The 26811-nt window shown below is 35.5% G+C and overlaps 1 protein-coding gene across 6 annotated transcripts in view; it reads right to left on the bottom strand.

Moving 5' to 3' along the window:
- Window positions 1-26811, bottom strand: part of ANO3 (anoctamin 3) — a 420117-nt gene that overhangs the window by 109334 nt on the left and 283972 nt on the right. For 5 of the 6 annotated variants that reach the window (XM_044258975.1, XM_044258976.1, XM_044258977.1 and 2 more), the window contains 3 exons: window positions 20138-20296; window positions 5304-5404; window positions 372-416 (listed from right to left, as the gene is read on the bottom strand). In XM_044258975.1, the coding sequence (XP_044114910.1) occupies window positions 372-416; window positions 5304-5404; window positions 20138-20296 (305 nt within the window). Of the gene's footprint in view, window positions 1-371; window positions 417-5303; window positions 5405-20137; window positions 20297-25195; window positions 25252-26811 lie in introns of those variants that run through there. The other variant, XM_044258978.1, reaches the window with a different exon arrangement.

The following is a 26811-nucleotide window of genomic DNA, read 5'->3' as shown; positions in this document are numbered from 1 at the left end:
GGCGCCTGGGTGGCTCAGTGGGTTAGGCCGCTGCCTTCGGCTCGGGTCATGGTCTCAGGGTCCTGGGATCGAGTCCCGCATCAGGCTCTCTGCTCAGCAGGGAGCCTGCTTCCCTCTCTCTCTCTCTGCCTGCCTCTCTGCCTACTTGTGATTTCTCTCTGTCAAATAAATAAATAAAATCTTAAAATAAAATAAAATAAAATAAACATTGTTAAATTTGGCATAAGTCATTTTGGAAATATTTGAACAAATCAACAAAGTTTTTATTCCTAAAATTTACAACTGCTGATATGGGTAATTGAATGTTTTATTTTTCTTGCTTTTTGCCAAATGACAAGTTGTTACAAACAAATTACGCATCACCCACTGACCTGCCCATTGATTTGTTCCTCCTGTCAGTGTAGTAGCACTTTTTCCTGAAAAATAATAGGAACAGGTGAAAACAGTCATGTGAAAAAAAGAGAAACCAGTGAGTGACAACATTCAATCATACTGAGTATATTAACTCTCCAACTTCCACATACCTAAGACAAGAAATAAGACAATATGATAGTAAGACTTCTGAATGTATGTTGTCTTAATTTCAGATTTTAAGTCTCTAATAACAAAAAATTTTGATACTGGATATGGTGCATAAACAATGAATCTTGGAACACTGAAAAAATAAAATAAAATTTAAAAAAAACTTTGATAAATTAATAGATCACTTCTGAATATTTGACTTTTAATTCCATTTTTTGAGTCTGTCTTCTGCTACCCAATGCATATTAACTGGATCATTTGCTTATATGAACTGATCCATTCTTCCATCCATCCATCCATTTATTTATATTTCTATCTAAACACATATGCAGTACGGAGCTATTCTGCGAGCTACGTTAAGGTATAACCATTAAAAATGTAGAGGAAAAAGTGAGGGCATCTCCCTCAGAGTCTCCTTTACAGTTGGGGAGACAAGTGATAGTTATAATAAATTGTGATAATGCAGGAAAACAGATAGTGCTAAGGAAGGACCTAGGACGGTATCTCAATTAGTTTTTGTAGATGAAGGAGAAAGGAGTCAGGAAAACCTTCCCAGAGCATGTATTATCTGTGTTGAATCTTGAGGTATGAGTGGGAGTCGTCCTCTGAATAAAGTACGTAGGACACAGTATTCTTGATAGAGGCAGCAGCATGTGACATGGGGTTATAGGAGCAACACTAAGTATTTTCAGATTCAGGAAACTGCAGTTACTTTGGTGGTCTCTGGAGTATAAAATTGCAAGTTGAGCACAGTGATAAAAGAGCTGGCAGGGATGGTGAAGAAGGCACAGATAATGAGGCGTCTTACCACTGACTCTAAGGTTTTTGGATAAAAAACAATGGATGAAAAACATTGAGTGTGTTAAGTAGGTGTGTAGCATGTCTGATTTCAGAGAATCCAGAAGTTTGTGACAGAGGATAATTCATCTCCTTAAAGATTCTTACCAGGTCCTCATTTTGGAGCTCAGAAATCTCAGTCAAGGCTTTCTAAAATGCCTTTTTTCCCCCACCCAACAAAACCCATTTCAGAGGATCAGTAAATTCCTCCCTCTGTGGCATCTAAAAAGCAGAGCTGAGTCAGGACAATCGATATTTGGTCCTAACTGTGTTATTAACTGCTTAGAAAACTTGAAAACCTGAACTACCATATTTTATGGCAAACACTAGTTTTACTGCTAAAAAAGATATATTTTTTCAGTTGTCCTTGACATACCTCAATACTAAATTCAAATATGAAATTTCAAGTCTTGCCATGTCTATCCTAAACTCATTTAAATATCTTCCCCTTCATTTTTTCAAATATACAGAAAATTCATGTGCATACATAATTCCATCCCCATTGGAATATAACCCATCTTCTTTCTGAACTGCCTCTACACAGATTGTCTTGCACTATTTCATCATCATTATATAACTGATAATAGACTATCTTCTACAGGACACTGAGCCTCTTGAAAGTAGTGGTTTTATTTCATTTGACTTTGTATGCATGCTGTATATTTGGCTCACTGTTTGATAAATAGCAGGTGCTCAGATAGCTGATGAGTAAATGAATGAGTCTTTGTTTAATTTACAGTTGCATTTATTTCCTTCAGTGCCTGAGATCACTTTGCACTTAGCATTTGCTAAATGAGGAATTATTTTTTTAAAGCTACAAGTGTAGAAATTAGTTTAAAAAAGATTTTTGCACCAAAAAAAAATAGAAATGTTATATAGAGGAGATAAAAATTATTATTATCAACCACAGATACAGTAAGGAATATTGCAAGGGGACATTTAGATTTAATACTAGTCTCCATTTACTTTTATTGCTGCCAGTTTGAAATTTCTCATTAACTTTTTTTTTTTTAATCTTTGAAGTGTTTTGGGGACAATAAGGAAAAAACAAAGGAAGAAAGCCACAAAGGATGCATATATATACACTTTTCAGAGTAATATTATAAAAGCAAATAAAAATGAAGAGACTCACTTTTCCTAACTAACACTCTTTATCAGTTAAATTCACGATGAACTATGTGTGAAAATTAGTGCTTTGGGTCCTCTTGCTTGAGGACTGGTTATTGTCTATCTGTATGGCTATATTAAAGGGTGAGATTTCTTTCTGTCTTTGCAATCACTAAGCAAACTGCCTGTGATGTACGTCACATTTTGATTTAACATTAGGCAATAATATAAGCATTTTCTTTCTCTTACACTTTTGTGAAGTTTTCTGGGTTGGGGGAGATTTTGTTTTTTCCCCCTAAGTGTATTTTTAATCCATGACGTCAATAATAACTTGCTCTTTTCCTTAATTCTTCTTCATAAGTGAACCAGCAGGACCAAATAATTTTCTACCCATAATCCTCCACCCTGTACTTTATTAACTACATATTGTTCACAGACAGAGCTTTCTTTATTTTCCCCCTAATTTTTCATTTGAACGATTCTATGACTTTTTATACCTTGCATCAAGGCAGCATCTATCTCCCGATCTACCTACCCAGCTATTTAGAACATCCACTCAAAACTGTAAGTAAATAATGATGGGAAGCACGGTTTTCCAAACCAGTTCCACTCATCCCTGTGGTCACAAGTGGAGATGCCTGCAGGGCCAAGGGGGATGGGCAGTCACCCGGGTGGAACCCTGGGTCCTCACCTTGTCAGGGAGAATAGCTCCAGTTTTACGTATTTCATATGTTGGGCTCCCTGGCTGTTTCTAAGTTACTTTATTTTTGAGTGAAGTGTTCTTTGCATAGAAAAGTGATCTAAATTTAATCCCAATTGTGATGAAAAAATTATTCTTAATGGTTTAAAAATATCCCCTCCCCCCAATCTGCTATGTTTAAAATATTTGTGGGAGAAGATTAAGAATCCTATTAAGGAACTCAAACTGAGAAGGGAGGGGATGACCAAATCATCTTAAAATATGTTTGACTCTTTTATTACGAAAGGGGTAAGAATGAATAGGAACTACCTTTGAAGCAAAAGAAAAATAACGAAAGCAGGCCTTAATATTTCTGGAATGTGGAAGACACAAGCTAAGTCCTCACTGATAGAAGAAAAATAAGAAAATTTGAACTATTTTCATCCTCTGAAATTTTCTTGGGTAGTTTCTGAAACATCAAGTCTAATACATAGGCCATATTTACTTTGGAAAAATAGAAAAGGAAAGAGCTAGAAGATTTAGTATAAAGTTCTATACATATATTTAAGTAGAGAATTTAAATAAAATGCTTAAGATTTCTGTTCAAACAATTATTTCTCCTTATTGTATGGTAAGTTATAACGCTAATAATCTTTTCTGTATACATTTGTAGGTTTTCTTTGTGAAATACAATACGTAGGTTTTAAAACTGAATACATTTGTGGGATAACCAAGCATGTATAAGCTTTCTTATGCATAAATCTTTTAAAAATTCTTGTCCTAAAAAGAGATATCTGTTTTTTCTTATTTAAGTTCTTTGTTGTTGTATATTTTAATTTTAAGGCAGGATATATGTTCTTAAATTTGATAACCGTTGACAATTGGAAACTGAATCAGCCTTCATAAAAACACTCTGCCACTTGGTTTATGCTTGTATAGCATTCTCTTTTTATGAGGCAATGGCTATGCCAAATTTCATGTGCACCTAATAAATAAATGAGTAGTTAGTTATTAAGGAGTTAATGTTACATCTATTATTTAAACTGATCTGGAAAATGTTCCAAGAAAACACTGTGTTCCAGTATTTGTCAAACTGTTTTCCCAAGAACACCTACATATTAAGATTTTTTTAAAAAATCCTATCCTCAAATGGAAAGGGTGTTTTGTAAAACCAACTCTTGAAATGTATAAAAATGGTCAGAATTACTAAAATATTAAAATTGCTAAGACAATACTTCTTTGCCATCTGCATCGGAATCCTGTGGGATGCTTGTTAAAAATGTATATACCTTCTGTTCTAGAATTTGTATGCCATAATCCCTGGGAGGAGGGCTCCAGGAACCTCATGTTTACTAAGTGTCTCAGGTGATTGTAATGCACTCTACAGGCAGAATGAGAGCCACTTCTCTAAAAATTCCTACAGTAAGTAAACTTACTGTTCAACTCAGAAATTCAGAAACATATTTGCTCACAGGATATTTTTCTCTTAAGAACCTGTGGAACTAGTATTCCTTTGATACATTTCTGAAAAATGTTGCATATTAGTTCTAATATTTATATTATTATATCATGAGAATTTCAATGACATTTTCCATCAGTTTTAGTAATGTAGCAATTGTAAACATTATTTTAAAAGACATGTTATAGGGAGGCACGTGAGTGGTGCAGTCAGTTAAATGTCGGACTCATTCCCATGTATCCTCTGAGATTGAGGACAGATCTAAGAGATTACGTGGTTGAACTGCAAGGAATGATTCTTGCTAACTGCTAGACCAAGAGAAACACTCTCTCTGCTTACAAATGGATGCTACATATACATCCTGCCTTCCACAAAAGCCGTGAGAGTTTATACCCACCCATATGAAATAAGAACTGAGACGGACCTTGGAAACAGGAAGTCAAACTCTGAAAACAACCATTTTTCCCTCCCTCTAGGCCAGTCCACCTAGAAATGTTATAAAACATCCAAGGGACCATAAATTTTATCACATTTGGCAAACATATGAGGAGGGAAAAAAAAAGTGTCCAAGATATTCTAATATTTGGAAGAAAAAGCTCTGTAGAAAGAGTTAATTAACATTTGTTTCTCTAAATTTTGCAAAGAACAGAATAATCTTTGAGATACATTGAGATAGAGTGAAGTAAAATTTGGAAGTACCTGAAGGGCATCCTGATATTTAGCCTTTCTGCATACTTGCACAGCGTATCCCATGGAATATGAATTTTAATAAACATGATATCAGGGTTTGCGACAGCTGGCTGCAAAGGAGAGAAAGGCAGTTATTATTATCTAGAATCAAAGTTGATGATATTGTGCCACAATTTGATTTGAAAAGAAAGAACACGGTCACCTTGTCACCACATAAATCATTGTCACTGATTTAATCAGGATTTATATGAATAAAAATGTATAATGCAGAAAAACCTTCATAAAAATGTAATAATGCCATTGCATATAAGAATGATTTTTCTTATATTGACTGTTATCAAGATCCGGAATACCCAACCAGAAAAATCACGAGCCAGTTAGGAATCTAAAGTTATTCTTATTGGAAACTTTATCATCATTCTGCTCAGAGGGAACAGAAAACACTCACAGCTACCACTAATCATTCATTGATTCATTCACTTACTCTTCTAGCAGATTTTATTGAGTAACTAATAACGGCTAGGTCCTAAGAAAATCCTGGGAGAAAAAATGGAGCATAAATCATACAAATTCATGACCCTACAGAGCTGTCAAATTTGCACACTTACTTTAACCTTTTAGTCCAGAAGAATTGAAGTGTCTTTGATCCACACAAAAGGTTTTTAAGCAGAATCAATTGTGCACTAAAATTATTAATGGGGCTTTTAACAAAATTCTAATTCTTAAGAATTCCCAGAATTGGATTCCATTGTTCTGAATATTTTGTTCATACTACTAATAGATAGTCAGCTGCATTTTCAAAAAATATTTTATTTATTTATCTGACAGAGAGAGAGAGATCACAAGTGTGTGTGTGGGATGGATCAGGCTCTCTGCTGAGCGGAGAGCACGACCTGAGCAGAAGGCAGAGGCTTAACCCACTGAGCCACCCAGAGCACCCTGCAGCTGCATTTTGAACCAGATAATTATCAGGATTCTTAGATGTGTCCCACTAGGCTAAAATAGGTAACTATATAATTGACTAGTTTGGCCTTACATATCATTCATGGTCATATTCTTTTTTTTTTTTTTTTAAGCCTAGACAGTTATTATTTTTTTTTTTAAGATTTTATTTATCCATTTGACAGACAGAGATCACAAGTAGGCAGAGAGGCAGAGAGAGAGAGAGAGGAGGAAGCAGGCTCCCTGCTGAGCAGAGAGCCCAATGTGGGGCCCGATCCCAGGACCCTGGGATCATGACCTGAGGCAAAGGCAGTGGCTTAACCCACTGAGCCACCCAGTGCCCCTAAAGCCTAGGCAGTTATTTTCTCAAGGTCCTGTACTATCTGAGGCCCACATAGCAAGAAGGATGAATGTGACTGTTCTAGGAGTGAATTCCACAGAGTTTACCCTTCAGGTGGTTATTGATGCTAATATATAAAGAAATGGGTTGGGCCGCTGCCTTCGGCTCGGGTCATGATCTCAGGGTCCTGGGATCGAGTCCCGCGTCGGGCTCTCTGCTCAGCGGGGAGCCTGCTTCCTCCTCTCTCTCTCTGCCTGCCTCTCTGCCTACTTGTAATCTCTCTCTGTCAAATAAATAAATAAAATCTTTAAAAAAAAAAAAAAGAAACAATTGTGTTTTGCTTTCACTTAGCAAGATTGCTAGGTTAGACACAACTGGACTCTATTTGATTAGCACTGTTCATTTAAATTTCAGATAGCTGGAACTTCTCAAGAAACATAATCATCTTAAAAGCTCAGAAGTATGAAAGAAACTTATCATTTTAATTAAAATCACATATATTTTATAATTAAACTGTACAGTTTTATGTCCACACATTAATATATTCATAAATTTATAATCAATACATTATATCCAAAATATAGCCCTGGGGGTGCCTGGGTGGCTCAGTGGGTTAGGCCTTTGCCTTTGGCCCAGGTCATGATCTCAGAGTCCTGGGATCAAGCCCCACATCAGGCTCTCTGCTCAACAGAGAGCCTCCTTCTCCCTCTTTCTCTGCCTGCCTCTCTCCTATTTGTGATCTCTCTCTCTGTGTCAAATAAATAAATAAAATCTTAAAACATATTTATTTTAAGATTTTATTATATACATTATATATAATAAATATAATATATATTATATATATACATATATATGTATATATATATCTTATATTTTAGGTGTGGCTGATTTCATATGTTTGCAGAACAATATTTCAAGTATGTATCACCAATATTTAAAGAGTATTCTTAGAAAACCATGGGGCAATCATCTGACTGATACTCAGATATAAGGGGCATCATTGCCATAGGACAGGCACTTTCATTGAACAGCATTTGCTAAAGTTTATTTCCCAGAGTACAATGAAAAAAGAAGCAAGATATTCCATGGTCAATAAAATTTTGGATTTCTCGCTAGAGGACTTGTGAGACACTTTAATATGTGTGTACTTGCTAAAAATATCCAAGAAGGTGAAAAAGTAAATTAAATTTCCAAAATTTGGGGCCATGGATTATTTTTTTCTTGAGAGTTTATTGAGGTACTCATATTTTGCAAATCATCATGGGAAAAATAGCAAAACATGCTTTCATATAAGTATAATTTCCAAAGAGCTTTCCTACTTTGAATATGCTTGTTTTAAACTACAGGTAAAAAATGTGGGAATTAAATTAACAATGACACAGTATATGTTAAATATTAACAGGCCTTTGAATTTAGACCACATGCACCCCAATGTTTATAGCAGCAATGTCCACAACAACCATACTATGGGACGAGTCCCGATGTCCACTGATAGAAGAATGGATAAAGAAGATGTGGTATACATATATAATGGGATATTACCCATCCATTAAGAACAATGAAATCTTGCCATTTGCAATGATGTGGATGGAACTGGAGGGTATTATGCTAAGAGAAATAAGTCAGTCAGGGAAGGACAAATACCATATATTTTCACTCACGTGGAAATGAAGAAACAAAACAGATAACATCGGGGAAGAGAAGGAAAAAATACAATAAGATAAAAACAGAGAGAGAGGCAAACCCGAAGAGACTCTTAACTACAGGGAACAAACTGAAGGTTGTTGGTGGGGGGATGGGTAATTGGGTGATGGGTATTAAGGAGGGCACTTAATATAATGAGCCCTGGATGTTACATGCAACTAATGAATCACTAAATTCTACCCCTGAAACTAATACTGCACTACATGTTAACGAAATTGAATTCAATAAAAAAAAGAGAAAGGTTTCTGTGTAGGAGTGATAGATCAAGAAAATCTTTCTAAAATATACAAAGCATAAGCATTTAAGTGACTCCTTCACTGAGGCAAGTGAAAGAAGAATGTCATGTTTTATTATAGTTTTTCCTGCTTTAGTCATACAAAAGTTCTTATATTCAAACTGATAACAAAGATCTTTCTTTTGAAATTATGGTGCTGGCTACTGGTGTTAGACCAACTTGCCTTTTCACTTACTAGGCACAACTTAAAGTTCTTCAATCCTAACTGCCTACTTAGAAAAAAAAAAAAAATCACATGGTATAGTAGAACAAAGTGTTTGGAATCACAAAGACTTAAGCACAAATTCCATCTTTACCATTTACTTAGCTCTGTGAGCTTGGGGAAATTACCTTCTCTCTCTGATCCTACTTTCTCTCCTGAGAACTGGAGACAATGATCCTAACTCACAGAGCTGTTAGGAGTGTTATGAGAGGCTGGACACAGAAAGTACTCAAGTATAACAGGATATCCAGAATTGCTCATTCTCTGTCAAGAGCATGCTTCTTTAATCAGATGTGAGCCAAAATAATAGCTAATTTCAAAACTTCACTAGAGTCTTTCTCTCACATGCTCTTTCTCTTTTTTCTCTGTAATTCTTTATCCTTTAGTTGTGTAAGCCTTCAATAATAGGTCTCTTGAATTATACAATTATAAAATCAGCAACAACCTATATTTGGGGGAAATTCTAGAGTAACTAGAATCAAGTGATTAAAGAATTAAATATTTTTCTGGTAATATAAACTGGATATAATTGTAATATAACTGTATTTCTGTGGACTAGGGTCTCTTTGGAGAATGACTCTTCCTTTACGTGTATTTAAATTATCCTATTTTTTAGTATATGTGCTGCCGAAGGGAGCACTCCTATATCTGTATGTTATAGCTAGTTCCTAGGGAGAAGTGGGCTCTTTTTTTAGCAGCTATAAAGAGAGAGAAAATGACACCCTCAAGATTACAGAAAACAAATCAAGTATTAATTTTTCTCAGATTCTGGAGGAGAGGCCTCTGTGAAATGAATGAATCTAGACACAGACAAAAACCAATCTATACCAGACTGACACATTCTACGCGTGGAATGATTTAAGACTGAGTAACAAGGGACGCCTGGGTGGCGCAGTTGGTTGGACGACTGCCTTCGGCTCAGGGCGTGATCCTGGAGTCCCGGGATCGAGTCCCACATCAGGCTCCCAGCTCCATGGGGAGTCTGCTTCGCTCTCTGACCTTCTCCTCGCTCATGCTCTCTCTCACTGTCTCTCTCAAATAAATAAATAAAATCTTTAAAAAAAAAAAAAAAAAAAAAAAAGACTGAGTAACAAGCCCTTGAGAAATGCATTGATGTTTGAACATTACATTCCCTCCGATGGTGAGTTTGAAAGTAGGAATCTCTATTGTGGAACACACAGTTCCTGGGACAAGTGACCTACACAGCCTTTTATAAACTCATGCTCAATATCTTGCTAATCACTTTCTCCTACTACCTTACCCCTCACTCATTCTACTTCTTATCTTTCAGTCACTTGTTACAACTTGCTTGTCCTTGTCCCATCTTTCTCACCTTTCAGGTCTTTCAGGAGCTGGACCTTAATCTAGTGTGAATGGAGATCTCATTCTCATTCAGAGCATCATGGTTCCTGAAGCCTAGGCATGTTGGTTGCCAGAGTACAGTTGTGGCATGAAGAAGGTGTGAATGACACATGTTTTAGGAGAGGTCTTAGAAGGTTTAACTCCCACAGCAGGAGAGCTTGGGTTCTATTCTACCAGGGGTGTCCTGATTTGTTTTACCTTACAGTATGTACAACCAGAGTCGATCACTCTCCTCTTCCCCACAGCTCCCCCCCTGATCTAAACCATCATCATCTCTGGCTTAGATTCCTACAGTGCTGTCCAACAGAGTCTCTGCTCACATTCTTGCCCCCAATAATGTATTCATAGCATAAGAGCCAGAGTAACTCTTTAAAATAGAACTCAGATCATATAATTTCTCAGAACCCTTTCACATTCAGAGTGAAAGCCAAAGTGTTTTCAGTGACCTACACAGCCTTTTATAATCTCATGCTCAATATCTTGCTAATCACTGTCTCCTACTACCTTACCCCTCACTCATTCTACTTCTTATCTTCCGGTCACTTGTTACAACTTGCTTGTCCTTGTCCCATCTTTCTCACCTTCTCTATTCTTTTCCTTGTTGTATTTATTATCTTCTAATATGTGAACCTATTTATTTATGTTAGTGCCATGGAAGAAGCGATCTTCATTTTATTCATTTATGTTTACTAAGCACTGAGTTCCATGCTGGGCACAGAGCAGTCACTCACTAAACATTTGTTGAATGGATGAATGAGTGAGTTAACTTATTTTAAGTACACGTCCTATGTAACTTGTACCTCACCAAGAGATGATGGAAACAAGAATGCAAATAAACCAGAATTATTCTGGAAGAGGCACTATGTCAAAATTCAAATTAGCATCATGAATAGCTGGCATAGCACTGATTATTAATTCATTCCTGTCAACCTTTAAGATGTGAAAATATCTAATACACTTAAATAAAAGAGATGCTTTAGAAAGATGTTTCTACATTAATTCTACCATCAAGGAGTGAAATGTCAAGCTAAGTGCACATACAGCTAGAACATTTCTAATTTTGTATGTCTTAACTTTAAATATATATAGATCTTTTTCAAGCAGCATGAACTGTCTTCTTTTATAACTTCCTCAACTTAATTTCCCTTTTGTTATACCTCTACTTAAAACAAAACAAAAGTAGTTTCATGTTCTCGCAGCTACTGAGCAGGGGGTTGGTGAAGGGACGGTGTTGTCGGGGAGAAAGATTACTTTCCCCCTTGGAATCAAAAGCTCCCAATCTGCCGCTATTCTGTTAGCTCTAATGAAGGCAGCCTTTTTGGATGGAACAAAACACCCACCGCCTTCACACTTCACATTATTATTTAATTATTCCATCCAAAATTCCCAAGAAGTAGAATATTTACTCTTGAGAGAAGGAATTTAAAAACTTGAGTTTTTACAAAGTCACTCTCTGCGAGCCAGTGGCAGAGAGCTGAAAGAAAACAGAATGTGGTAGTTGAAAAAGAACAGGTCTAAGAAGACAAATTGCTCATACAACCTGAAAGTGTACTTGGAACACAAGCACAGTTACAGATCATCTACCTCTTCATTCATATGGCCTTCCAATATGAATCCCTAACTATTGATGATGTGATCGTCTAGAAATTGTCCATGTGAACGTGTGATACAATGAGGATTTGAAACCTGTCCTCTGCCAGACTCAAGGCTTAGTTCTGGTGAATGTAAATTTAAAAACTGGGAACTTGTTCCCTGAGGGATATTCCTATTTTTCAGCTAACAAGTCTGATACTTGCTGACATGTTCATAATTTCCTTTTCTCTATCCTCGTATCACAAGCCCTTTCTTTTCCCTCCACTCCCTCTTTTCACCCTCTCCTCACCCTTCTTTCCCATCACCATTTAAGCATCTCATATAAGAAAAAAGAAAGAAGGAGAGAATGAAACCTCCTAAGAGCTCTTGCCCATCTCTGGCTACTGCTTTTCATCCTCCCATCCACAGGGTGTAACGTTTGCTGCTGTCTCTGCTTTTCCACTCTTCAAACTACGTCCATCTTGCTTGCACGTCTGTCTCCTCAGAGAGATGATTCTCCTTGCTTTCACCAAAGATTTTCTCAACCTCCAATGGAACGAGCCTCCTTCTTGTCTTACTAGACTGCTCAGCGGTACGTTACCCTGCTAGTGCCTTTTCCTTGTGACTCCTCTTCTCTGCCTCTTCCATCTACCTCCAACTCCTTCAAATGTCTACTTTCCTCTCCTACATTTTACAGGCTCGCCCCTAGATGCATTTTCTTTTCTTCTCTCTAGTGGCTTCATCCTAATACGTGACTTATATTACCATCTATGTACTAAAGACAAAAGCATTAACTTTCAGCCCACACTCCTCAGTGGGCTCTAACACAAACTTCAAACATTTTCTACTTATATTTCTCAAAGGTCCCTTAATTACTAGCTTACGATCTTTTTTCCCATAATCCCACTCCACTTTCTCCCCAAATTTGCTCTCTTCTTGTCAAAGGTAGTTTTCTACTGGCTATTCTTTCTGCCAATAGTATTCTGTTCCCTAATCTTCCCATGATGGACTCCTTTTCATTTATAACACTTTTGAATCACACATGCATACATAACTACCTAGCCACATTCCCTATATAAATTATTCTGTTTTAGGGGCACCTGGGTGGCTCAGTCAGTTAAGGATCTGACTCCTGATTTCAGCTCAGATCATGATCACCATGGGTGTAAGATCAAGCCCCTTCTTAGACTGCATGCTCAGTGGGGAGTTTGCTTGAGATTCTCTTCCTTCCTCTTCCTCCGACCCTCCCCCCACACATACAAACTCCTGCTAGTTCTCTTTCTCTAAAATAAATAAAATTTAAAAAAAAAAACTTTAATAAATTATTCTGTTTTAATAACTGCACAACATTTCTCATTATGCAGTTTTTCTTGTTGATTTATGGTTTCTCTCCTATGAGAACGTTACCCATTTTTATCTATCTTGATTCCCATTTATCTCCAGAATATAGTATATTTTAAGTACTTCATTAATGCTCCTTGAATGAATAAAGAAATCGCTCAAGCCACGATCCTAAATTACCCTTGAGATCTTCCTTTCTTTTCCTACCATAACCAAACCAAGTATCTACATTTTAACTTAAATATTTATCAGATCCATATCTTCCTCCTCCCTCTCTAATGCCATCCACGATATCTGTGCATTTAGTCCTACTCTTCAAATCTATCCTCTTTTCAGGATTCCAAGGTATCTTCTTAGAAAACAAATATGGTCATGATCTTGCCCTGCTTAAATTTTTTCAGTAGTTCCCCATTTTTCTTAAGAAAGTCATCAAAAGTCTTATACTACTAGGTGTAATTATTTAGCCCTCACCATTCTTTCCATACTCATCTAGTACCCTTTTATTCTGGTATTAAAAAATGCCAGGGTCCTTCCTCCCGCTACCATTAAGATAATCAATTGATTCCTATGATGATGGGGTTTGGCATTAATAGATTAAGAGATCCCCAGGTGATTAGAATGTGTAGTCAGTACTGAAAACCATGTCCCGCCATTTTATTTGACTTATTTTAGGTATTATCCATTTTTAAACTTCAAAGATTATTTTTTTAATTTCACTTCTTCCCTTCCTCTAGTGTTCCCTCACCCTCCAGACTAGATCACTGCCCTTGATATAAATCTTTCTAGGATTACTTTTTTTGGGGGGGAGGGGTCACTTATCACAGATTGAAATTGTGAAAGACTGACTCCTATGTAGTGTCCATGAAAGTCTACTTACTAATTGGATCCCCAGTAGCTTGAGTAGTATGTGGTAAGATTATTTGCTGAATTAATAAATAATTGGAGATATGTAAGCAAAATAACTAACAATATTATAATGGGATATATGTATAAATTGCTCTGGGAACAGATGAGGAAATGATTGATTATATGGAGGAGAAATCATGGGGAAATAAAATCTCATCACAAGACTGAGTTCATAAGACTTTTGTAATAAATACTTGTTGGTTGAATTACTCTAATGATATGGATGTTCTGGATTAAAATTCCCAGAAAAAAAACAAAAAAGGGAAACACAATTAAAGGAGTCAACAGAAATTGAGACCAGAACTCAACTTGATCAATTCTATAGCACTAGACAGTGTGTGAATAAATCCTTACCTTGTAAAGAGTCAAGGCATTGTAATGTTATTTTATATATATTTTAAAAGTGCTAATAAATATAAACACATCAGTTTTCTAGGGCCTCCTCAAATTATAATTCAGTATATCCTTATGTGTTTCTTAGAAAACTAATAACAGGAGCTGTCCTGTGGGAAAAAAGGGGAGGAGGCTCCCATATCATATGTAAGTACCGGTGAGCATTCTATTTCACTGACACTGATTAGCAAATTACTTAGATATTTAATCAAAGAAATCATCAACAATTTTCACTTTGTCTGTCCCATTTTTTAGAAAAGTAGCTGAATCACACTTGTAGTAATTTAGAGGCCCCTCAAAAACTTAACTTAAAAATTTTCTTCGAATAAGGGAACGGCTAATTAAATTCCCAAGTTGTAACACTATACACCTTACAAAAAAGATGAGCTGGATCAAAATATAATGGCAATTTAAGATATTCATAGTACATTGTTAAATGACAGATTGGAGTAGTAGACTAGTACGTATAAAATGACTATTTTTTTCTAAAAAATGTACACATTTTATATATACATAGAAAATATCCTGAGAGACACGTAGCAGAATAAAATCAAGGTATTAATAGGGCTATTAATAAAGAAAAGGACATGGTTTGGGAGATAGTAGATGTAAACTTTGACTTCTTTCTTTGTACATTTTTATACTTTGTTTTTCACATTAAGATTTTTTTCTTTTGTAATGTGATAATTATGTGTATAATGGATTTTTTTTTAGGACTTGAGAGGCTTGACTAAAATGGCAAGAGGTTTTTGTTTTTGTTTTTGATAAAAGGAGTGTGAAAGATATGTTTCTATCTATTTTTTTAATGGACATTGATAGTTTTATTGTTTCAGTAGAAAAAAAATAACATTCTTTAAAAAACACTTTAAAACAATCACTCAAGGAAAAACAGTTGTCAGAGATAAAGAAGGCCATCTCATAATGATAAAAGGAGCCAATTCTCCAAGAAGACATAACAACCTTTAATGTGATACACTTCATAAGAATGTCAAACTGTGTCAGGCAAAAACTGACAGAACTGCAAGGAGAAACAAATGAATCCCCTGTCACAGATGGAGACTTTAACAATCCTATATCAGAATTAGACAAACCCAACGGGCAGAAAACCAGTAAGAAAATCGTTGAACTCACAAACACCATTGATCAAGTAGATATAATTGACATCTATAAATTACTTCATTTACAGCAGAATACACATTTTTCTCAAACTCACATGGACCATTCAGAAGATAAATTATATTCTGGGCCATAGAACATATCTTAACAAATTTAAAAGAGTAGAGATCATGTTACAATGTCTGCTTTCAGACCACAATGGAATTAAACTAGAAATCAATAACAGAAAGATAACTGGAAAATCTCAAAATATATGTAGATTAAATAACACACTTCCAAATGACACATAGGGCAAAAATGAAATCTCCAGAGAAAAAATATTTTCCTGCTATGTGCAAGTGCAAACACAATTTATCAGTATTTAAACTATCTAAAATTTAAATACAGTGAAAGTTGTGCTTAGGGGTAAATTTATAGCATTGACTGCATGTATTTAAAAAAAGAAGGAAGACTTAAAGTCAATAATCTCAGTTTCTACCTTAAGAAACTAGAAAAAAAAGAGAAAATTAAAATCAAAATAAGTAGAAAAAAAGAACAAGAATTAGAGCATATCATATCATAACATTATGTCAACAATACTTCAATAAAAAAGAATTAGTGGATAAACCAGTAAAATTGGGAACAGAAAAAAAAAACAGAAAAATTGGTGAAATATTTGTTTTCTGAACAGATCAATAAATCATTAAGCCTCTAGACAGCTTACTAAGAAAAATAGAGAAGACACATTTCTTTCAGAAATGAAAGAGAGGACTTGACTACAGAGCCCATGAAAATTAAAAGGTTAATAAAGGAATATTATGGTTCACTCTATGCTCACATATGATAACCTAGATGAAATGGGCCAGTTTTTTTAAAGACACAATCTTCCAAAATTCACACACAAAAAGTACACAATCTGAATGGGTCTGTATCTATTAAAGAAACAGAATCATTAATTAATAACTTTCCAAAAGAAAAAGCACCAGGCCCAGATAGGTACACTGATGGTTTCTACCAAGCAGAGAAATTGTGCCACTTTTCTATAATGTCTTTCAGAGTACAGAAGTGGAGGGGAAACATCCTAACTCATTTTATGAGGCCAGCACTACACTATTATTAAAATCACACAAAGGCACTCCAAGAAAAAAACAAACAAACAAACAAAAACTACAGACCGATATCTGTCATGAACATAGACACAAAAATTTGTCACAAACTATTAGGAAATAGAATCTAACAATGTATAAGAAGGATTATATACCACAACCAATTGGGATCTATCTTAAGTATGCAAGGCCGTTTCAATATTTGAAAATCAACTAATGTGATCCATCATATCAACAGGCTGAAAAGGAAAAATCATATGATATATTAATAGATGCATAAAAAGCATTTGACAAAATTCAATATCCATTTATGATAAAAACTAAGTAAACTAGCAATAAAGTTGAACTTACTCAACTTGATAAAGAATAGTTATAAAACACCTACAGCTAACATACTTAATGGTAAGAAACTAGAAGCTTTCCTACTAAGATCAGGAAAAAGGCACCTGTTTACTCCCTTTCAACATTATACTGGAAGTACTAGCGAAAACAGTGTGGTATAAAAAGAACAAAAATGGTACATAGACTCGGGAGGAATAAAGAAAACTCTCTTGTTCTCGATGACAAAGATGACAGAGACATGTAAAAATTTCAAACATATCAACAATAACAACAAAAACAAATCCTGGAACCAATAAATAATTACAATAGGATTTTTGAAGATAGAAGGTTAATATATACAAGTTATTGCTTTCTTTCAGAATGAACAATGGAATTTGAAAGTAAAAACACAATACCATTTACATTAGTACCACAAAGATCTAATTACTTAGGTATAAATATAAAGAAAACATGTACAATATCTATATGAGGACAACTATAAAATTCTATTTAATGGGGCCAAGGAACTAAATAAATGGAGAGAGATTTAATGTTCATGGATAGGAAGACGATATTGTCAAGATGTCAGTTCATCTCAACTTGATCTATATATTTGTGCAACGCCAATCAAAATTTCAGCAAGTTATTTTGTGGATACTGACAAAGATTATGGAGAAGAAAAAGACACAGAATAGCAAACACGATTTTGGAGGAGGATAACATATTTGGAGGACTGACGCTACCTGACTTCAAGACTTACTAAATAACTACAGTAGTGGAATTAGTGAATAAGTACGCAAGTAGAAAAATGGAACAGTATAGTGAGGCTAGAAATAGACCCACATAAATATCTATGACTTATGAAAGCCAGCTAATCTTTTGCAGAGAATCAAAGGTCAAACAATGGAGCAAAAACTGTTTTTTAAACACATGATGCTGGAACAACTGGACATCCACATGCAAAAGCTATCTAAACAAATCTAGACACAGTCCTTACACCCTTCATGAAAATTCGCTAAAAATAGATCAAGACCTAAATGTAAAATGAAAAACTATGTAACTCTTAAAAGACAAAATAAGAGAAAATTTATATGACCTTGGGTATGAGGATGCTTTTTAAAATATAACACCAGGCTAAGCCTGGTGGTGGGTATTAAGGAGGGCACGTATTGCAAGGAGCACTAGGTGTTGCACATAAACACTGACTCTTGGAACACTGCATCAAAAACGAATGATGTATTTTATGGTGACTAACAAGACAATAAAAAAAGATTAAAAAATTTAAAAAATAAATAAAAAAATAAATAAAATAAAACACCAAGAATACACATGAAAAAAATTGATAAGTTGGGCTTGCTTAAAATTAAAAATTTCTGCTCTGTGAAAGACAGTGTCAAAAGAAATGAGTTATGGATATTGGGGAGGGTATGTGCTATGGTGAGTGCTGTGAAGTGTGTAAATCTGGCGATTCAGAGACCTGTACTACTAGGGCTAATAATACATTATATGTTTATAAAAAAATAAAAATATTTTTTAATAAAAGAAAGGAGAAAACAAGCAACAGACTAAAAAAAAAATGTTTGCAACAGACACATCTGATAAAGAACAATTATTCCAAAATATATAAAGAATTCTTAAAACTTAACAATAAGAATGGTGCACCTGGGTGGCTCAGTGGGTTAAAACCTCTGCTTTCGGCTCAGGTCATGATCCCAGGGTCCTGGGATTGAGCCCCGCATTGGGCTCTCTGCTCAGCAGGGAGCCTGCTTTCCTTCCTCTCTCTCTCTCTGCCTGCCTCTCTGCCTACTTGTGATCTCTGTCTGTCAAATAAATTTAAAAAAAAATTTAAAACTTAACAATAAGAAAACAAACAGCTGAAAGGCCTTAACAGATACCTCACCAAACAAGATATATAGATGACAAATAAGCACATGAAAAGATGCTGTACATCATATGTCAGGAAAATGCAAATTAAAAAAATGAGCTACCACTATCTACTATCCTACTAGAATGGCCACTATTCAGAATACTGGCAGCAGCAAGTGCTGGTACGGACTTGGAGCAATGGGAACTCTCATTCATTGCTAGTGGGAATGAATGTAAAATGGGACAGCCATCTGGGAAGATGGTGTGAAGGCTTCTCACAAAAATGAACATACTTTTACCATATGATCCAGCAATCCACTCCTTGGTATTTACCCAAAGTTGAAAACTTATGTCCACACAAAAACCTGCACAAGGATGTTTAAAGCAGCTTTATTCATAACTGTCAAAGCCTAGAAGCCACCAAGAGGTCCTTCAGTAGGTGAATGAAGAAACACACTGTGGTACATCTATATTATGGAAAAGTATTCAGCACTAAAATGAAATTATCTATAAAGCCATGAAAAGACATGGAGCAACCTTAAGTACATATGACTCGGTGGAACACATCAAGCCTGAAATGGCTATAAATTGTATGATTCCACTATCAGACATTCTGGGAAAGGTAAAACTATGGAGACGGTAAGATCAGTGGTTGCCGGGAGCTGATCATGGCAGAGAGAGGCACAGGCAGAACACACAGGATTTTTAGGATAGTGAAAATACTTTGCACTATACCATAGGGTAGATACATGTTATTCATGTTATTGTACATTTACCCGAACCCATATCATGTACAACGTCAAGAGTGACCACTATTGGACTATGGGTGATAATAATGAGCCCATGCAGGTTCATTAATCCTAACAAAGGTATCACTCTGGTACAGGGATCTTGATGATGGGAGAAAATCTGTGGGAGCAGGAGCTCTATGGGAAATCTCTATACCTTCTCGGTTTTGTCGTGATCCTAAAATGGCCCTAAAAAAAAATAAGGTCTGAAATAAAATAAAAGCATTAGGGGGGGAAAAAAAAAGGACTGAGAAGGAACTCATTTACAGTTCCAATATTAAAACCCAGACATTAACGGCTTGGCACTCTTTCAGCATTTTTCGTTTCGTAGGTTTTGTACTTTATATAGGTATAATGATTTCTTTTTCAATTTGTGAAATCATAAAAATAGTTATGCCCTTTGAAAAATATTTAAATTTACGGAAATGTGTAAGTAAAAAAGGAATACACATTTAAATGGGACCATACATACGTATTTCTTTTACATTTGGGAGAAAATAACTATGCATTTTATAGAAACATGTGTCATACGCTTCCCATGCTAAAACATAAGAGATTATATCCCTTCTAGCCCATTATGTCACATAAGAAGTGTTATTAAAGCACCTACTTCCTTTTCCAACATCAGGCCTTCTGCTCGGAGGTTCTTTTCAAATGTGTTTCTTTTGTCATATTGTATATTTGACTTCCTATAAACCAGGATGTAATCAATCCGTTTTTTGCCATCTTTAAACAGAAGTCCACTGGATGCTATGTAATTCATGTCATTCTGCAAATAAAACAATGCTTGTTAATAGCGTAGGTTAGACAAGCACACACATTTTGGTTTCAGTCACTTTGGTTTGGATATGGGCAATCCAAAAGCAAGGCAAAAAAAAAAATGTGTTGTTTTACATTCCAGTTATAAGACATGGAAAGATGATTAAAGAAAGTTGCAATCTATAATGGGAGACAAGCTAACAAGTGATGTTCAGAATTTGAAATTACACAGTTTCATACCAGAAACAGGTTCTCTGATGTTGGCATCAAAATGTGTATGTTTTATTCAATAAGGTCCTATAAAAATAATATCAGCTAGCATATGTTACATATTTATTCAACATCAGTCTCAGACTTAAGTACCTTACATGTTCGATCTTATTTAATACTTACAACTCCCATTTCAAAAATAAAGGCACGAAGTCTGAACATAAGTACTGAAGCCAACATAGCTTCCAATATTAAGTGATACTCAGAATAGGTACTATTTTCTAAACTTATGTTCAACAACACTAAACCAAACAATAATTCCTGAGCTGCTTGCTCCCCGAATACTTGTTCACAGGATATAAATCCGTAAACCCACTGAAAGAGCTTACTTACCAAGACTAATCACTTGCTCATCAAAATCGCTTTAAGGCCCTCCCCTTGCTGCACCCATCCACCCATGCTATTTTTTTATAGACTGGTCAATTTTCCACCAAATTCCTGCCTTGCAAGACTTACCTGACCTTACAGCTGAGGCACCTAAGTGATCTGCCACATTAGAAATGACATCATATAACTCCTCTCCCTGAGACCCTTAGCCCACTTTCCCCAGTCTATTTTTCTTGGCACTTACTAACTTCTACCATGTTGTATAACACTAAACAATATATTATCTTTTGTTTGCTGTCTGCCTTGTCCTACTAGAGTAAAAACTGTATCAAGGTAAGGGTTTTGTTGTTGTTGTTGTTGTTTCATCATTTTGCCTCAGAGTATTCCAGACATCTAACCCAGAATCAGATACATAGTAGGTATCAATAAGTATTTGTGAGAGGAACAAAGGAAGGCAGGCAATATCCATAATCCTGTGTATCTAGGTAAGGCTGACCTCAAGGATATAAGGCCAAGAAGAAATCGTGTTTTCATTTCTCATCCTCTCCCCTCCAGTACTTAAAACAAATAAAATTATTAGAGGTGAAGGTAATTGCAAAATTACAGCAGAACTGCAATAGGCATGGTGTGCCCTTTGCTTTATACCCACTTCATTTATGACCCACTGTTTCCAGATATCTTTGTATTAATTTAAACAAGGACTGGGTTAAAACAAAATCATATACAAATTGTCTTCTGCATTTTCCTTTGCTTGAAGTATACCATCCACTCCAGTCCATTATTAAGGGTCATCTGAGTGTTATGGTACTAATAACATATTTAGTCCCAGGTGAAGGCAAAAGTCCTTCAGTGAGAAGACCTAGAAGTTAATGAATGGTTGGTAGGAAAAATAAAAGAAAATAAGATAGTTTTTTAATCCATTTTACGTGCTTTTCATATTTTTTATTTAAGATTTTATTTATTTTAGAGAGAACGAAACAATCACAAGGGAGTGGGATCACAGAGGCAGAAGGAGAAGCAGACTCGCCGCTGAGCAGAGAGCCTGATGCGGGGCTGGATCCCAGGACCTGAGATCATGACCCAAAGGGAGGCAGATGCCCAAATGATCAGGCCACCCAGGTGTCACCGTGTTTTTCATATTTTAAAAGCAGCATGGACTGAAAGTGGAACCCTGTCAGATACTGTTACTGTTACCCATTGTTCTAAGTCTAAGCAAAACAAATGTTCAACTCTCCCAGAGAGACAGCTGCCTTACTATCAAATAAAATCAATATTTTTTTGTTGTTGTTTTTATAATAAGTGAACTTAGGCATTATTCACAGCTTTTGTTTCTGAGTGAATGTGTTCTCAGTCAAACTATATTAACTAGAATTCTAATTTATTATCTAATGATTCTATGAATTCTAAATTATTAATGATGAGTTTTACCAGGCCAAATGAAAAATAGTGATCAAAATGGTAATAGATAAGCATGGAGAAATATGGAAATCTCTTCTGAATCTTGTTTAAAAAATGTTGTATAGGGGTGCCTGGGTAGTTCTGTCAGTTAAGACTCTGGCTCTTTATTTCAACTCAGGTTATGCTCTCAGGGTCTTGAGATCAAGCCTTGCATTAGGCTGCAGACTCAGCATGGCATCTGCTTATTCTCTTTTTTCCTCTCCTTTTGCCCCTGCCACCCTGTGCTCTCTCTCTCAATCCATCTAAAAAATAATAAATAAATAAATCTTTTAAAAAATTGTATACATTCCATATAATTCTAAGGTTATAGGCATTGTATTTTACTTTAATAGATACATGGCAACCACTAACCAATATATTGATTAACCATGTTCAAACCTTAAAAAGCAGAACTGGCGGGAAATTCATTCCACATATCATTGTATCTAGACACCAAAAGAACAACTTCTTTAATTGTTTGATATAATAATGTTCATTCGAACATAAAATCAAGACTCATCTCTTAAATTTTATCTGGAATAGTGAAATGTCTTTCAATCACAATATAGATGCATTTAATTTAGAAACAATTTTCATGTTTATGAATCCCAGAAGACAGAATAAAACTAGTTTTGCTCAGAATAGCTGGGATGCTGATCATCCACCAGGTACCTTATCTTTTAACAGTTCTGAAAACAACTTAATTATTTAATGCATTACAAACCACAAAGCTCAGGTACTTTCAGAAAAGCTGGCCTCTCTAAAGAATATCTCGACAATATGCACGTTACGGCTCATGCTGAGAAAGAATCCTTTGCAAAGATTTTCGCACATTTTCAAGTAGCAACAGAAGTCTGCCTATTTGCATGAAAAGGCACCTTAGGGTATTTTTCAAATAAAATTATGGTAGTAACTGCCTGTTTGTGAGCTGCATATTTTTTTCAGTATATGTTCTTTTCAAGCTAACAAGAACTTATTGAACACCTAATATATGCTAGGTACCGTGTTAAACTTGGGGGATAAATGTAAGAGGACAAAGAAGACTTTCAGGAAATTTAGCATACGTCTGGAATGACAGACATGTAGATGTTTAGTTACAATGCTCTCTAACATGTGCAGGAGTAGAGGCCTGAGCTATGGAGTTGAAGAACGTCAGGGTGTATGAGAGGAAGACTGATTAACATGTGCCAGGAGCCAGTAAGGGTCATGTTGTCTTGGGTGAATTTATCATGGTCCTCTGCCAGGCAGATATGAAATTAGGTCAGGTCATTAATCTGCAAGTGATTGCTGACCGAGTACATGGTTACCATACTTTTGAGTTAGTATAATTCAGTATGATATGCTGGTTACGGTACTGGTATCTGTATCAGACAGACTAGGGTTTTAATTAATTGTGTTCTTAGGTAACTTAATCTCACTTCTCAGCTTCAATTCACACAGCTTTTCAGGGAAGATAACAGTATTATCAACATTGTACGATTATTGTTATGACTAAATGAGGTAATATACACAGGCTACTCTCAATGTTGTCTGACCTTTTGAGATTAAAAAAAAGTCAGCTATTATCACAAAAATTAAGGTAAAATATGTATGCAATGTATTAATTTGTTTGGGGATCTGTCTTGTTTTCTGATTATTCAAATGATTCCTTCTAATTTTTTGGAAAATTATCTTCTTCAGGACAAAAACAGATGGAAACATAGATAAGTAATCCAAAGGATGTTGGTGTGGATATGGAATCAGAGCAAAGGAAAGCAGGTATCCTTTGCATATATTTGTGAAACAGCATTTATAAAACAAAAAGTGCAATAAACAAATGCATAACAGTGAATTATTATAAGACAAATACCTGTATAATTACTACCTAAGTCAAGAAACAGAACCCTCCATCTCCTTCAGAAGCCCCCTTACATCATCTTTCTTAGTTGTGATGTCCTCCTTCTTCATGCCCCTCCCTAGAAGGTAGTCATAATCTTATTGTTTATGAAACTAATTTTTGCCTTTCCTTAGTTTTATTATCAAGGTACATATCCTTAAACACTATATTGTAGTTCTGTCACTTTGCAAACTTTGTGTAAATGCAAATATAAAATGAATATACTTTTTTGTCTGGCTTCTTTCCTGTTACATTATGGGTGTGCAATACATCTCTAATTTTCTTGTATTTTCTTATATCTGTAGTTCGTCTTTTTTCATTGTATAAATACAAAAAAAACCTTATTTATGCTTTCTCTTAACAACTGCTATTCAGGCTGTTTCCAGTATCAGCTATTAAAAATAAAGCTATAATAAACATTCATGTGTGTATCTTGCAATACACATGTGCATACATTTCTATCAGTATGTACCTAGGAGAAAAATCATTGATTCACAAGAAAAATTTGCTTTCAACCCCTCAGTATGCCACACAACTCAGAATGGAGTCCATGAGTACAGAGTCTAATGCAATTTCTGATGTCTTTTAAGATTTTATGGAACATGGGTGGCTTTGTACAGATGGCATCTTCTTGATTATTGAGTCCTGGTCTTAGTAAGTTACTAAGTAACTTAGTAAGTTAGTGGTCTCTATTAAGTTACTTTTGCTTAAAAATGTACTTGTTTTGGGGCGCCTGGGTGGCTCAGTGCGTTGGGCCGCTGCCTTCAGCTCGGGTCACGATCTCAGGGTCCTGGGATCGAGTCCCGCATCGGGCTCTCTGCTCAGCAGGGAGCCCGCTTCCCTCTCTCTCTCTGCCTGCCTCTCCATCTACTTGTGATTTTTCTCTGTCAAATAAATAAATAAAATCTTTTTAAAAAAATGGACTTGTTTTGCCATACTATGTGGCATGAAAACCTGTAGTATGCATAAGTTTCAAGTGCTGCCAATATCGACTCCTACCTGCAATAGTCCTTTTATCCAAATTTTGCTATTCAGAATGCAATCAGTTATTGTCATGCCCTCTTCTTGGGTATTTCTGTTTCTGTTTGGATTTAGAGAGAAAGAGAGAGAGGCACATGTGGACAAGGCATGACTGGCTCAGAAAATTGGTGTTTTTACGGGCAGTGGATGCTTAGTTTCCTTCACTGTGTGGCCCTTGCAGTCCAACATTTCAGACCAATGATGGGCCAGGCTGCCCAACTCTCCACTGTGATTTGGTTTCAGTTCTTAAGGCCAAGTTTCTGTGTTTCATGCTTGTGTTTCTTAATCTTTTCCAAAACTTCAAATAATGAAAATCTTATTCATTACTTTAGCAGTGGTGTTTGTTTTTGTGTTTCTGTATCGTTTTTTGGCAATCATTAATGAGATATCAACTATATTGATGTTGATAGTCTGATGCCATGTTTTACTCAGAAGTTCTAGATTTATGCTCCTTAATCAGAGAAAAATCCAAACATCCTTAGTATGTAACTATAATTTATTTTGAAGTTAAAACCATTCCTTACAATAGCTCTTATTGTTAACCTTACCAATTATGGGGGGGGGGAAAGGTTTTAATATTTTTTTCATTTCAGACAAATGAGAAATGGTTTTGTCAAAAAGTTCACATATTTACAACAATAAAAGCAACCCCTGTTCAAATAAACTAACAGAAAATACACATGCACTGTAGTTCAAGAGAAATCCTGCACAAGAGTAGAAATTTACTAAGTGTTGCTGAATTAGTAAAATTTCTGGGTTTTCTGTCATAGAAATTTTTTATTTTAAAATGGTACTTACGGGAGAAGAATGTTTTAATTTTCTAAGTGTCCTTAGGGACACAAAGCATATTAATACATATATATCTTTTAACACACCTAGCTTAACTAAAAATGTTTCAGAAATGTAATTACTATGCAAATTTTCCTATGCAAATCATCTTTAATCATAAGTCTTAGGAATCCCAAAAAATCACACTTCAGTGCTATACAGGCGTGGCTTTCACTGTGGAGAAGACCCTGGCCAGGCTGATAGCTTCCTTAACAGAAAGTCAACCCTAATTCTCATCCCCATCGTCTTTAGAAATCTGAAACTCTGATACTTTTATCAGATGGTAGATTGTATTCTAGCTCCTATTACATCTGGTAGAGAAAACTATTTAAGAAAACAATGACTAACAAAGTCATATCTAAAGAAATAATAAATACTAACATAAGATAAGCAGAAACCAAGCACTCTTCTACACACTTTGCATATATTCACACATTTCATGCTCATAAAAACTGAGAGATAAGTGCTCCCCCCCCCTCCTCATTTCATAGATGCTGAAATTGAGGCAGACTTTGAAATAGACGGAAAGGTCTTATGTTAGCCAAAGAGCAAGTTTATCCCATCTGGGATTTCCATAGCAATTCATCTTCCTTTTACTTGACACCAAGTGGGTGTGCAAGCTGTGTCATTCTGAGCAGCTCCCAGATTAAGGGATGAGGTTTTGGAGAAGCAGGGCAGAGCCTCTTTTCTCTCACTGCTTATGCTTCCTGGGTATACAGGAATTAATATCTTTTTAAAAATCCTATCATTGAGCTCAGTGGGTTAAA

This window comes from Neovison vison, chromosome 7, assembly GCF_020171115.1.
Source record: "Neovison vison isolate M4711 chromosome 7, ASM_NN_V1, whole genome shotgun sequence".
In the NCBI taxonomy this organism is placed as follows: Eukaryota; Metazoa; Chordata; class Mammalia; order Carnivora; family Mustelidae; genus Neogale; species Neogale vison.
The sequence above is the reverse complement of the archived record's forward strand: the minus strand, read 5'-3'. Positions and strand labels throughout refer to the sequence as shown.